The sequence below is a fragment of the Sinocyclocheilus rhinocerous genome, unplaced genomic scaffold, assembly GCF_001515625.1.
Source record: "Sinocyclocheilus rhinocerous isolate Xijiao unplaced genomic scaffold, SAMN03320098_v1.1 scaffold524, whole genome shotgun sequence".
NCBI lineage: Eukaryota > Metazoa > Chordata > Actinopteri > Cypriniformes > Cyprinidae > Sinocyclocheilus > Sinocyclocheilus rhinocerous.
Genome location: NW_015628336.1, coordinates 196,835 through 212,248, shown reverse-complemented (window position 1 = coordinate 212,248; position 15,414 = coordinate 196,835). Strand labels below are relative to the sequence as shown.

Here is a 15,414-nt window from a genome sequence, read left to right as displayed (position 1 = left end):
CAGACCGGCGCCCACTATTACTAAAGCATATATTTGGAGCACTTGATCACTTAGCTCCACTTCAAGTAAACTGACCTTCTCTTAATGAAATTTCATGAACTAATGGATTGAAGTGGTAAAAACTCTCTGCTTCATTACTTTCAAATTTTAAAGTCCACCTATGTGATTCTCTAATTACCGGTACTGATTTGTTATTTAGCTGACACTTTTACACTGTGCTACTGGGAGTTCTCTTATTGCAGAGATATACTTCCTGGAACAACCTGAAATTAGGTGCCTTATTCATGGGCACAATGGTAACTGGTAATCATTCATCCCATTTGGGGTTTGAACCAGCAACTTTATGTATGTGGTGTTCTGATAAAATCACACAATACTGAATGTTGTGGGCTTAGCATCAATGTCACAGGATGCACACACAAGGCAGTGGGTTTTTGATAAAGTGCAACGCGAATTGCACAACCGGTCAAAAACAAACACACACTCCCTCACAAATGGACACACAGAGGGTTCCGTAATATTGTCGTGTTTTTGGGAAGAGTGTATTGTGTTGGACTGTGGGCGTGAAGTGTGTTGCTTCAATCTTTAAAGGGATGTGGTGAACTGTGGTCTGTGGGATAACAGTCTATGATTAGGAAACTTTTGTGTAATTTTAAAAAGATGTAACCAAAGTTATGCATATTATATGAATGTAAACAAGGAGTCATACAGCGAATTACATTTGAAAGTAAATATGGCTATGCCATACTTACTCTAGAGAACATTTGAAGAGAATTTTAAGATGAGCACTGCATTACTTTCTCACATGTATTGTACTTCTATTTTAAATTGAATCAAAATTATACCTTGACAATAGTGGCTTGGCCAATGCAACAGTATATTGTTTGACAATGTAACAAGAATTTTTTTTTTTTACTTTTGCTGATATATTACACACACACATACACCCATCCAACACTACACACACACCACCTTGAAAGGGACATACAATACAGAGTTAAAAATATAGTCAAAGTCCTTTAATAATATAGTTAAAGGAATATATTTGTGTGACAAACAGACTAATTTAAGCCTTTATTCACTGAAAAGCATGATATAAACCCTAGCTCTTATTGCCACAGAAGTAGTGATTTCTGATTTGTAAATGAATCATTTGCAATGACAGAAGTCAAGTAACATTTATTTATAAAGCACCTTATACAATGCAGATTATTTATATATAAAAAAAGCTTCATTGTAAAAAACACAGGAAAAATAACAGTTAATATTGCAAAAAAAATTAATTATGAAGCAAATTCAATTTCAGCCTTAAAACAGCTCTAAAATATTCAATGGTGTTATTTTTCAGCTCAGTTTAGTTCAATGTTGATTCAATTTAGTTATTAACAGTGTCAGTGTTGCAAAGTTTGTCAGTTATGAAACAAACTCAGTTCAGCAATAAAGCAGCTCTCCAGAAGACAATAGTGTCATCATTCTGCTCAAGTCAGCTCAGTGTTGATTCAGTTCAGTTCAATAACAGTGCAAAGTTGATGAATTATGAAGTTCAATTCAGCTATAAGCAGCTCTACAGAAGGCAGTACGTCATTATTTAGCTTAATGTTGTTAAATGTTTATTCAGTTCAGTAACAGATGTTGCAAAGTTATAAAAGATTCAGCTATAAAGCTGCTCTACATTATGTGACTCAGATCTTTTTTAATTAATCAGTTGATCCAGTTCACAAGACTGATGTAAATGATTCCTTCACAAATATAATTAATTTGGTTCTTCTCACTTACTGATGCAGTCGTTGCTTTCAACAGCTGAAGGTGGAGTTGCAGATTATCAATGAATAATGGCCTAAATAAATTTTGAATTTTGAATCTTATGACTCCCAGTTGATCAAAAGTTTGAATCTGAATTAGAATATCCAGATTTGGAAATCCCTTGGATCCAGGATCAGGCGATTTATTTTAGTATTGGGTCACTTTGTGTTTTTATTTTAATTGTTAGAAAATAATTTTGACTGATAAATCTCTGATGATTCTGACTTAGTAAAAAAAAGTCGTTCAAGTTCAAAATATAAAAAGGTGTATATGTACTACATGATAACATTACAAGTCTTACTGATGCCAAACTTTTTAGCGGTAGTGTATGTATGTATATATTTGTTCCTGAAATCCACCCTTCTGATGGGATCAGCATAATTCAGATTGTTTGAAACAAAGGAATCCCAGTTTTACTAAAAACCACATACTGAAGAGTTGATCCAGATCAAAACCAAGACTGGACTGGATTATGTGATCTAATATGATTTTTTGAACAACTGCAATCTGATCAGATTACTTTTGAACAACTGGGCCCAGAAGACTAGGAAAGTCTATTATATGTCTTCCATCCATTTTCCAAACCGCTTGTCCTGTGTAGGATTGCACAGATGCTGGAGCCTATCCCAGCATCTCGGGCCGCAGTAAGGACACATTGCTAGTCCAATACACGGCTAACAGTCATAGACATATAGTGTGGGTGTTTTTAATGCGGCTTTTTTAATTTGATGGAAAAGAGCGATCAGGGCGATTCTTCAGAATTGCTGAACTTTTGTGTTCCATGGCATAAATAAAGTCAAGTGGGTTTGGTACAACATGAGGATGAGAAATAATGACAGAATTATTCCATTAACAGTTAGGTTACTGTGTGAGGAATGTTACAGAGTGTGTGTGTGTGTTCACTGTTTGATGCTCCATGTGCTTTTTTCTTTTTTTTTTTCTAGACGGGGGAGTTTTCTGCTCGATTCCTTCTCAAACTCCCTGTGGATTTTAGCAACATTCCCGTCTATCTTCTCAAGGTAAGATCCATCCATTAATACACACTCGTGGGAAGATCATAAACCCCCATGTCTTTAATTTGTTTGGTGAAAGGATGTTTATCTGTTTATCAGTGCATGAAAATGTCTTCACAAAACGTTACATGTAAAAGTGCATGTAAGTATAGGTCGCTCTCGTGCAAGTGTTCATTTCTCTGCTCTTGTTTGTGCGTGTGTGTAGGCTGCGAGTTGACTAATCAGCAGCCTGTCACTCCCAATCAACTCTGAGCTGTGTTGTGTCTGCAGGCCCTCTCTCTCTCGCCTCCCCTTCCAGTCACCCTGTGTCTTGCCCTCCCTCCCGCTGTTTTTTTTTTTTTTCTGATTCCCCATCTCTGCCGCACTACCGTGTGTATGTTTGTGTCTATGTGTGCGTGAGAGGATGTATGGCCTCGGGAGGCCCTTGCTCTATGGCCTTTTCCAGTCTGAGCCATGTTTGTCCTCCCCAAGAGAGCTGAAATGATGGTAAACATACGGAAAATAGCAGCCATCATCAGCATCACCGTCTCAGCGTTCTGTACCTCAGCAGTACACTAGACTCATGCATAGACATGTACAGTTCACTCCCAGTGGACCATATTCCACTGAAATTTACTTTAGCCACAGGTCAGCGGCCGTCTGTAAGGTCACCACTGTGGGGTCATTATTCCCAGCTAATTTGTCATGAAGCTTGACATATCAAGACCTTGATAGATGGTATGATATTTCAAAAATCCATTATATATTTGTAGGTCTTCTTCTGATTTAAAGAAGGAATATGGTGTATGTATGGTTAAAGCTGTTGTGTATTATTTCTCACTGCAAGCTGCAAAAAACAAAACTGTAAAAATATGTCAGACCGATTTGTAACAGATTTCTGTTATTTGTTTTCCAGTTTTCTGTGAAACTGTTGCCTTGATATCAGCAGGTCCAAGTATGTTATACAGGAAATGTAACTTCTATCGTAATGTAAGGTCCTCAGTTTTATTTTGTCATCAGTGCCTTGATTTAAGCTGCGTGTCTTCTACTGAGATTTCTTTTTTTTTAGTTCAACAGTGTTTGTTGTGATTTGCCATAGATGGCTTCAAGCACTGACCGTTTTCCACAGAAACAACTGACGACCAGATTTAGCTCTGTAAGAGGTGCTTGTGAAAAGCCAGTGGAATGTCTGCCTCTTTACAATGGAAAAGCTCTGTAAATTAGCACCCAAATTTGCCTTCTTGGCATTGAAAAGTAGCCAGAAAAGTTCAAAGGGATTCACTGGACAATTTACAGTTGAATATCAAATATGTATGTAGCTGAAGAGTGTTGTTGCCGCCTGAGTGAAGAATTATTTTGAAGTATTTGTCAGATTAGGTAAACTGAGGTTTGTTTAAAATAAGACATGTATGTACGTGTGAATGCTTAATGTCTGATAAAGAATTATACACTTCAAGTGAAATCACAGAACGAACAACGTAATGTAAGGTCCTCAGTTTTATTTTGTCATCAGTGCCTTGATTTAAGCTGCGTGTCTTCTACTGAGATTTCTTTTTTTTTAGTTCAACAGTGTTTGTTGTGATTTGCCATAGATGGCTTCAAGCACTGACCGTTTTCCACAGAAACAACTGACGACCAGATTTAGCTCTGTAAGAGGTGCTTGTGAAAAGCCAGTGGAATGTCTGCCTCTTTACAATGGAAAAGCTCTGTAAATTAGCACCCAAATTTGCCTTCTTGGCATTGAAAAGTAGCCAGAAAAGTTCAAAGGGATTCACTGGACAATTTACAGTTGAATATCAAATATGTATGTTGCTGAAGAGTGTTGTTGCCTGAGTGAAGAATTATTTTGAAGTATTTGTCAGATTAGGTAAACTGGGGTTTGTTTAAAATAAGACATGTATGTACGTGTGAATGCTTAATGTCTGATAAAGAATTATACACTTCAAGTGAAATCACAGAACGAACAAGTGTGACGTCATTTCGACATCTTCCGTTGGTCTATGAAGATTACTTCATAGGTGGATGTGATTTGGGGCTCTAGCTTGTTTGACATGGGAAATCTTTTCATTGCTTCGCCCAGTCTGTTGAGGTCAGACATGAGTAAAAATATGAACATGAACTGGAGTGCCAAACTGCACATTGGGTCAATCATATCCACATCCCTATGATCAGATGCTGTTTTAACTGCTTTTCTCATCACTGACATTATTGTTGTGTGTTAGTTGTGTTTCTGAAAGGATAAGCTCGCAGCACATAGTTAAATACTCGCCTAAACATCACTCCCATTGCTCATGAGCTGCTTTGGAATGTTCACAAACAGTATACTATTGCTCGGCTATTTCAAACTTCTGTTTACCCTTGAGCAAAGAATGAACCAGAACTTTATCAGAGAGTATATTGGGGCCTTTAAGGTAATATTCTGGTTACTTGAAATCCAAATAACACATCTTGCATATACCTCTGGGTTTATTTTGGAGATATACAAAGTTATAGTTGCCTGTTGAAAAAGTACTTTAGTGTGTAGGCACCCTAACAGTATATTAATTTATATCTACGCATGTCCAAGTTAAGATAATTTCTACTACAAGACTAAATGAGTTCTAGAAGGTCAATCTATCTGAGACACTGGAGCCAAAATTAGATTTTGTAGCCTTTTTTTTTTTTTTCTTGGTATAAAGGCTTAACCCACCAGTGTCCAATCCTGCTCCTGGAGGGCCAATATACTGCAGAGTTTAGCTCCAATCATAATTAAACACACCTGAAACAGCTAATAAAGGTCTTTAGGATTACTGGAATCTTCCAGACAAAAGTGTTGGGGCAAGTTACAGCTAAACACTGCAGGACGTTGACCCTCCAGGAGCGGGACACTAGGGCTGTGTATCACCAGCAAAGTCACGATACGATACGTAACATCACTGCCTTTTTGTCACTCCTCTAACAAGTTGCTGGTAGATGACATTTTGACTGTTTAAATCTTCATCAAATCTCCAATGACGTCCCCTCCCCTCCATGATTGCCTTTGCCCTCTGCTAGCAGAGCGAGGCTATGTAGGCATCGGTAGGAGTGGTGTTGTGTGCCATGATAGTTGCCTGGAGTGTGCCATCTCGCTGGTTTTATCTTAGTAGGCTGGACATGCTTACCTTCCAACATCCTCTTGCGTCCCTCAGGGCATCGAGGGCTTGTCATGAGAGCAGTCTGCACTGCTGGAGAGAAATAGAGGACCATGGCAATGGTGTAGTGTAGTAATCATATCAGGCATCAGTAGTTTCTTGTATGAATTCATGATACGTTTGAAAGTGAGCAAACATCACTGCCTTTTTGTCACTCCTCTAACAAGTTGCTGGTAGATGACATTTTGACTGTTTAAATCTTCATCAAATCTCCAATGACGTCCCCTCCCCTCCATGATTGCCTTTGCCCTCTGCTAGCAGAGCGAGGCTATGTAGGCATCGGTAGGAGTGGTGTTGTGTGCCATGATAGTTGCCTGGAGTGTGCCATCTCGCTGGTTTTATCTTAGTAGGCTGGACATGCTTACCCCTTTCAAAAAAAATGTATGTTTAAAAACTGATGCTAAACAGGAATGCTCTGATTTCTACGAAGTACATTTAGAACAAAAAAAAAAGTGCATCAGTGCAGACAGTTCAATCCAGTAGATTTGGACTGAGCACTGTTCACTGCTCTTTTGTTGCTCGGTTTAGCGTGGTACCCGTTCAGCTCTAAATGTCAGCTGTCCTAGTTTGTGCAGCCATCGGTGAAGCGAGCTGAGGCTCTAAGTTCGTGACAAGCCTGATCAGTCTCACTCCACTGGAGCCATGCGGACCGCTAGCCAAGACCTGACTTCCTGTGCAGCGGGTGAGGAGGAGGATTGCGCAGTTGGCCCTCAGGGATACCAATGCCACTGCCGTTGATTATTTTAGACAACTCTGGAGCGTCAAATGCCAGGTCTACAAGTTGCTTTTTGGCTTCTGTTAAAGGGCCACTCTGTTGCTGTTGAGTAAAGTCACTATAGTGGAATTAGTGATTGTTTTATTTAAATATGAATGGGAAAGAATGAAAGTGAGAGCTAAACCTGGAGGCCTGTTTCTATCATGGTTTTAATATCTCCAAGGGGCACTTATTGGAATGCACAAAAAAACAGCTACACAGGACAACAAATCTTGTAATTACAAGTTTTTATGTTATGCTTACATTGTAAACACATTTATTTTAAAATTAGGTTCAAAAGCACTGTCTCCAAGCCTATTCACACCAAGAGTGAAATGAAAAGCAAAACGAATCACTGAAGACAGGCCTATTCACACCAGAAATAAAATGCAAAAGCAAAACAAATCACAGATGACAGGTTTGTTCATGTCAGAAGTGAAACAAAAAAGCACTCTGGTTATTCACATGCAAAATATAACATCTGATACAGCATTTGAGCTGGGGGGGGGGTGAGTCGATTTGGTCAGTCACACTTATTTACACCTATTTTAGCTTTTCTGTAAACCTACAAATTTTCACCCTGTGTACCATATTTAAGTGTTTTTGCAACAAATTCTCACTCCCAACTCAAATTGACAAATTGACGCTTGGTCAGGACCCCTTGGCGTAATTTTTAATGCACAGGGTATCCCTTTAGCGTAATTTTTAAGTGTGAAGAGTACTCTGTTGCTTTCAGTTGTATGCTTTATACATCAGATCAAGATGCATTTAATTCTTTTCATGCATTTGTAAGAATAGAACTCATACATTCACTGTTTACTTTATAGATATTTTGGAGGACCTAACCTCACCCCTACCCTAAACCTACCAACTTCTCAGCAATATAACAGGCAAATAAAAGTATATACAGTCACAGGTATTTATTGCAAAAACTGCCCAAATAGCAGTATAAAAGTATTACAAACAAGTCGTCTTGCATTCCGAGTCTTCTGAAGCCATACGATATCTTTATGCAAAGAACAGAGTAAAACATAAGGTTTATTTACATTACGCTATTTACACCTTTTTGAGCACGTAACCTAACCCCTACCCCTAATTCTATCATTTGTCAATATAAAACACAGGATATAAAAGGCAGATACAACTACAGTCACTATTTATTTAAAAAGTATTAATATTTTAAGTCTTCCGAGGCAAAACGATTTATTTGTGAGAGGAACATCCACCGTAAAGTGCAGTCTGTGCACAAATTCCAAAACTGCCGCCAGAAGAAGCGTTCCGTCAGCTTTGGTTGTGAAACTCTTGTGTGTCTCATGACCGATTGCACCATGCTAATGTTTGGGAGTATCTTCTTGTGATGAGATATGACCGCGTTAACGGAGCGGGATTATTTTCAGTGATTTAAAATAGTCGTGACTGTTTAAATTGTGAATCACATGCCAACATATATGTAATAGTGGCAAAATTAGTAACCAATATGTAATTTAATCATGACGATAAAATCCCCATGCCCATCGCATCTGCATATTGATTCCAACGGTTTCTTATTTAAAGCAACGGAGTACCCTGCACCTCGAAAAATGACGCACAGGGTACCCTGTGCATTAAAAAGTTATGCCAAAGGCTCGATGTGGCGAGTTGGGAGTGAGAATGTGTTAGATTTAACTAAGAGTATGTAGATCAGCAACAAGCATGTGAAGTTGTCATGGCAGCCAGATACATTGCTATGTCTATTCTTGCTACATTAAACTTGGTACATTGAAAATAATGCAGTATAAACATGTTTGTCAAAACAATTTCAAAGTAGGCTTTTATTAAAACAAATCAGTGAATGAATAACTCAACTGCTTTAAAACGGGCGTCATTCAAGTTAAACGTACAATGGCAGGCACACTTTATATTTAGTAAATCTTACAGAAAACATAAAATTAAGCAGTTCATATTCTAAAATCTATGTTTGGGTTGGTTCTTTGTAAATTAAATAACACTTGTAAGTAATTGAACCTCCCTACAATGAGAAGACTGAGCCGCTACAGTGGGTGTGTACTGCGGATCACCTTTATGAGCATGGCATTCTTGCTTTGTCATCAGAAAAATTTTGCTTTATATGTTATTACATTGTTTCATTTTTGTGCCGAATACTCACTGTAAATTGTACATCCACAGTCTTTGTACCTTCAGACGGCCACATTATATTCATCAGGCCTCCCTGACCTTCCTCATGCCTCTTCAACTTAAAGGGGTCATATGATGCGATTTCATTTTTTCCTTCTGGCCAATCACAGCTCACCTCGCTTTTTCAGACCGATGAGTTTTGTAAAAATCGACGCGTTTCAGAAGGCGGGGCATAGAGGAGAAACAATAATGTACAGTATGTGGAAAATAATGTGGTTTTTTTACTTTAAACCGCATAAACACATTTCATTACACCAAATACACAAAATAATGTTCTTTTTAGCAGCATCGTATGACCCCTTTAAATAGTTGGCCAATTAGTTTTACTCTAATTATTTTCGGAGTACTTTTCCTTCTTGATTTAAGTGCGCTCTTAACATCCAGAGTGCGTCCAGGGTGAAGCTGGCCCTGAGGTCTGTGCCTATCTCCACTCCTCCATTCCCCAGCCTCATTTATGCAGGAGACGCCCTCATTTTAATGTTCTCTTCCTTTTTTCCCTTATTCCCATTCTTTCATTCAGTCCTTCAATGAGATCTTAAGACGTGTCTGACAAACATCTTGCATATAAAGTGTATTGTGGTTTCCCTTTAAAAATGAAACGATGAAAAATGAGAGGAAATGTAATCTCATCATTATTAAACTCTTATGCAAGAATTAATTTCAAGGCTGTCTGTGCCAGTCAAAATCTTGATTATTATTTCAATTAAAGCAAATAAAAAAAAATGTCAGGGGAAAGGTTTTCCCCCTCCGTGATTTGTTTTTCTCTTGAGCATGGCACATGAACGGCATACAAGATCAAGCTCCACAGGGTAGAAGTTAATAAACACTGTCATGCACTTTTGTTCAACAGCCAAGGGCATGGTTTGATTTTTAAGGGTTAGTTCACCTCAAAATGAAAATTCTGTCATTAATTACTCATCCTCATGTCATTCCAAACCCGTAAGACCTTCGTTCATCTTCGGAACACAAATTAAGATATTTTTGATGAAATGTGAGAGCTCTCAGACCCTGCATAGACAGCAACGCAACTGTAATATTCCCAGGTCCAGAAACGTAGTAAGGACATCGGTAAAACTACGGTGAACGAAGGTCTTACGGGTTTGGAACGACATGAGAGTGAGTAATTAATGACAGAATTTTCATTTTGGGGTGAACTATCCCTTTAAACTGGGATACGCATTGACCACATCCAAGAGAAATGGAGAGTGGGTGTGAAACAGAAAGAAAGAAACATGATTGAAGTCTTGAGGTTTACTGAATCTGTTTTAACGTCAGTGCCATAGAAACCCCCTGCTGCATTAAACGCACATTGAATTAGACCATGAATTTTCTTGACATGGGCGCTGGTTGACGTCATTGCCACAAATTACAAAGATTGCTCTCTGTATGTTTACTATGTGATCCTTGTGGACCTTACAGAGTGTAATTTAAAAATAAAACTGTGTGTGAAGATGTTGTGGTTTTGATATGGGCTTGTCACTCATTTTGATCTCATTTTGTCACTCCTTGTTTTTTTCTTCCATTCCCTACCTCTGGCCTGATTTTCCGACAGATAGATTTATTGTTTATTTAGACATTATTTAGACATTTATTGTTAGGCATTGCTACCTAAATAGAAAATGTTGCATTTGTTTACACTGTTCTATCATATTCGTCATATATGATAGGATCATATCGTATCTAAAGAGGAAAATGTGTATGACTGCAATCTGAAAATCCAAGTTTATTCCAAAGGTTATTGTCCGAATAAAGGGCGTTGTACACGATTAGCATTTAGGCCGACATCGGATTTATTCAGGTGTGGCTCAGATGTTAAAACCTTGAGAACTAAATGTGTGGTTTTTAAATCTAAGGTGGAGCACCAAGGAATTTAGTTTTTCCGTTAGTGTGGATGTAGTTTTCTTGAGCTACTGACTTGTAGGATATTGTATGACAAAAGTATTATTACACAATTTATATATTGTCTGTCATAATATGTTTTAAAGGTAAAAACTAGTTTTTAGGTTTGGTATGGTTAGGTTGTTCGCTAACATCTTTAGGTTGGTGTTAAAATTGGTATTACATAAAAAATAAAAAAGAAGCTTTTTATTGTACATCTTTTTAAAAATTACAATTGTAAATTACTTGTACAATTTATTAATCAAATACAGCGCCATTCTTCCGTTAGATGACGTGTACAGTAAGTGTTATTCTGGGAGAAAATGATTTCCATATCTTTGGTTGTTGTCTAAAACTGGGCATCCAGTCAAACTCTGCTATAGTACAGCATTTTGGCCCAAATTCATGTGTCACTTGGTAGATGCTAACCAAATGCCAACATGGACAGTTTGCATGTCATGATCTCATCCTCAAAAAAACATGAACAAAACTATGCAAGGTAAAAGAAAATGTAAACCAATATGAAATATGTCTATGGTGAATTGCATTCTGTTGTATATAAAATTGTCAGTTTTCCTAATCAGTCTGTTTATGTAAAAAAATGCAGTTCACGTAATACATTTCAGTATTTGGTTTTACACTGTTATGTGCAGTATCTAGAACGGATGTTTCATGTCATAGCATAGTATGTTTGCAGCGTTGCCAGCCTGCCAAACTTGTTTCGGTTGGCCTTTTGATCCAGGATAGGTTAATTGACTAGATCTTATTACATTAAACTCATTATTGTGAGAGATGTGAAGAATGCGAGCTACACTCCGAAGGCAGTTTATTTTGGAGAAAAGCAGCTTTGTGAAATGCATTATACTATGATAACTGTGACCAGAGCATGCAATGTTGCAAACTGTTATATGAGTTGTACTCCAGACCACCTCTTCAGATGCACTCAATTACAGTTTGGTGCTTCCACATGTACAAAATAAAAGGTATCTGACGATAGACAGAATCACACCAAAAGCTGATACAACCCTTCAGATTTAGAACCTCTTCTCTCTCGTGTAATCTTTATGCACCAAGAGCTTGTAACACTCCAAAGAGAAAGGAAAAATTGAAATCGCATCATATGACCCCTTTAAGGCATTAAGGCAGCCTTTAATGGCAGAATTGATTAATTTAGCAACAATTAATATGTAAGAGAGTAATAATATTGTAGCAGTTAGACTGTGAAATCATAAAAACTGTGCTGCCCAACTGACATCAGATGTGCTCCTGTAGTGTGGTTTATGATTCATCTGCAGCGTGCCTTGTTATATGGGCTCTGAATTTAATTGACTCACTTTCTTGTGCATGTCAAGCACTGAGATACTGAAGGGTAAGACATCTGACATGGAAATCAAGGAAAGGCTTCATATTTATTTTACCTTTTTTTTTTAGCTCATCTGTCATCTGTTGTACACATCTGTATTCATATAGCGCTTACAAAATCAACAGTTCATTAGGGATCAAGCAGTTCATATATGTATGAATCACAAGGCTGTTTTTGACTAGGGATCAAAATATCAAAATCAATTGGCCAGGTGAACAATGTGATCAGCTTATTCCAAAAATAGTTAAATATTGTCAAATATGTTGTATGTAACTACTAGTGTTTAATACTGAATACCAAAGAATCCAAATGAAGCACATACTTGTTACATTTTTTAATTTTGTATTAATGACACATAGTGCCATTTGAATCAAACAGTGACTCTGGTATACAAATTCCTATACCAGTTGTATAAAGCAACAAACAATAAAAGCTATCTCTTCCATGTGTTTTTGTCTGCCATAATTGGTTTCTATTACTTTGTCACTCAATAGCCACAACCCCAGTCAAATCTCATTAGTCTATATAGCTGAAAATGAAACATCAAATCGATGGTGTCATCAAACCTTGGTGTCATCTTTGACTCTGAGCTCAAATTTGACCGACAAATTAATGCTGTTGTTAAAAATAGCTTTTTCCATCTAAGGTCAATATCTAAGCTGAAGTCCATCCTCTCTTTTGAAGATATGGAGAAGGTTGTTCATGCTTTTGTGTCATCTCGTTTGGACTATTGTAATGTGTTGTATCTGGGTTTGAATCAGCTCTCTCTCTCTCTCGTTTGCAGCTTGTTCAGAACTCAGCTGCCAGACTTTTAACAAGTACAAAGGGGAGAGAGCATATTACTCCTGTGTTAATCAAACTGCATTGGTTACCTGTACGATACAGAATTCATTTCAAAGCGTTGCTGTATGTTTATAAGGCTATGCATGGTCTATCACCTGACTATGTTACTGATTTAATTAGTATCTGTCAATCCAGCAGATCTCTGCGCTCAAATGAACAACTAATCCTAATGGTTCCGCGATCTCGTCTAAAATGTAGAGGGGAGATGCCATAGAAGAACCTTTTTTGTCTAAATGGTTCCATAAAGAACCTTTAACATCTGAAGAACCTTTCTGTTTCACAAAAGGTTCTTTGTGGCGAAAGAAGGTTCTTCAGATTATAAAAAGGTAAGAAAGAGATGGTTCTTTAAAGAACCTTTGACTGAATGGTTCTTTGTGGAACCAAAAATGGTTCTTCTATGGCATCGCTTGAAGAACCTTTATTTTTAAGAGTGTAGGCTCTGGAATGCCCTTCCTCTGTCTAATGAGTTCGCTTAAAACTAATTTGTTTTCTCTAGCTTTTGACAATGTTTTTTGGCTGTGTATAATATTTGTTGTTACTATTATTATTTATGTATTTTTATTTTTTTATTTTATTTTACTATTATTATTTTTCATTTGTTTTTATATTATTCTTATTATTATTTGTATTTTTTTTTCTTATCTTTTTCTATACAGCACTTTGGTTCCAGTCGTGGTGTTGAAAGTGCTTTATAAATAAAGTTTGAGTTGAGTTGAGTTGAGTTGAGATGTTTGTATGATGCCACACAGCATTTTCACTGCCAGTGCGGACAGACAAATTACTTGCTGAAACTGTTTAAACACATTTAGACATTTATTTGGACTTGTTTATTCTCTTAGTCCTTATCTCTTTTTATTTTTTCTCACAATTTCTGAGACTCATGAAACGTTGTTGAGTGCCCACATCCTGTCAGTGATCTCTCAGCGCCTCAGAGGCGTATCAATCTGAGCACCTGACGTCTCCTCTGAAACACCACCCCCGACCGGCTCTCCCCGCTCCAGCAAAGCTCAGATTAGGAGAGAGCAGAGTGACATATAGCCCCTTTTAACAGCGGCCTACACCCACCATTCAGCTTTATGCCAGCAGCAGCACCGAGCTTTTGGCTGCTTGTTTGTTTATCTGTTCTGTGCTGCATGTGGAGTCTCTATCCTCTCATGTATTAGCACCGCTGTCAAGATATGTCAAACTGACTGAAAAGGTCATGTCAAGAACTTCACTTGTGTTGAGATGATGTTGTTAAAAATATTGCCATTTGCTGACTGTTCCTGGGATTATGCATTATTTGGAATCAGAGAATTGAGCGACACATAAGCAGAGGATGTTTTGGAAAGTTCCTCTTTGCTTTGAGAAAGCATGCGTGGGACTTTTCTTTTCTTCCTTTGATAAAGGGTGAGTTTTCTCTAGTGTGGCTGCAATGTTTTTGGAGAACTGTTTGCCCAACACAACATGTTGAGTCATGTGATGACAGAACTGCAATGCCATACCACCTCGAGAACACTCATAATCTCATTGGCACTCCATGTCCACTAACTCGCTTGCTAAAAAAAAAAATAATAATTTTCACGCTTTCTATTGCTGTGCAAACATGGACAAATGGATCTGACAAGAGTGTTATGGAGGAGACTGTGGTATGACATCAACGGCTATGACTGTAATACCCTTCAATAAAACGACATTCAGAATATAATTAACTGCCCAACAGTTGAGTTGCTTCAACTGGAGTCTCTCCATCGGCCTTGTGTACTTCCTATGTCTACAAAAATATATACCAGTGTGTTTCAGTTAATTATTTGCAGAGAAAAAAATGGCTAAATTAAGTACATGAAGTCTTGTTGCTTTTGTGTAAAACATTCAGAACATCTTTTAGCCAATCAGAATCATGTTTTCCATGTTTTTCAAAGGGGTCATATGACGTTGCTAAAAAAGAACATTATTTAGTGTATTTGGTGTAATGAAATGTGTTTATGCGGTTTATGGTTAAAAAAACACATTATTTTCCACATACTGTACATTATTCTTACAGGCTGTGAGTCAGCATTATTTGTCAGCATCATAGACTGTATAGGGTCAGCATGTGTGCCGAAGGGGAAACAGGGGAACTGAATTCACAGGAACATCGGTATTAGGCTACTCTCCCAGGAAACAGTCCTCCGTAAAATGCGCTGCACACACACAAATATTTGGTTTGAACTGTTCTGGGACAGTGTTGTAAATACAACTAAACCACTGATTTCTAGTTGTGTCCTCTTTTGGAAGGCCAAACAAAGTAGTTTCGCTTTCACAACGAAACACACAGCATCTCCACGACATGGCGGCGGCAACAATACTACAGCGAGAATAAAAGTTACGCCTTCTTTCTTTGCATGAACATTTGGGCGGCGTTATGCAAATCTTCCCACACAGTGACGTAGACATGTGGGGGCATGTTAGAACGAG

The 15,414-nt window shown here is 37.8% G+C and overlaps 1 protein-coding gene across 1 annotated transcript in view; it reads left to right on the top strand.

Moving 5' to 3' along the window:
* babam2 (BRISC and BRCA1 A complex member 2) overlaps window positions 1-15,414 on the top strand; it is an 87,136-nt gene that overhangs the window by 32,347 nt on the left and 39,375 nt on the right. The window contains exon 6 of the mRNA XM_016548926.1: window positions 2,748-2,822. Within this exon, the coding sequence (XP_016404412.1) occupies window positions 2,748-2,822 (75 nt within the window). The remainder of the gene's footprint in view (window positions 1-2,747; window positions 2,823-15,414) is intronic.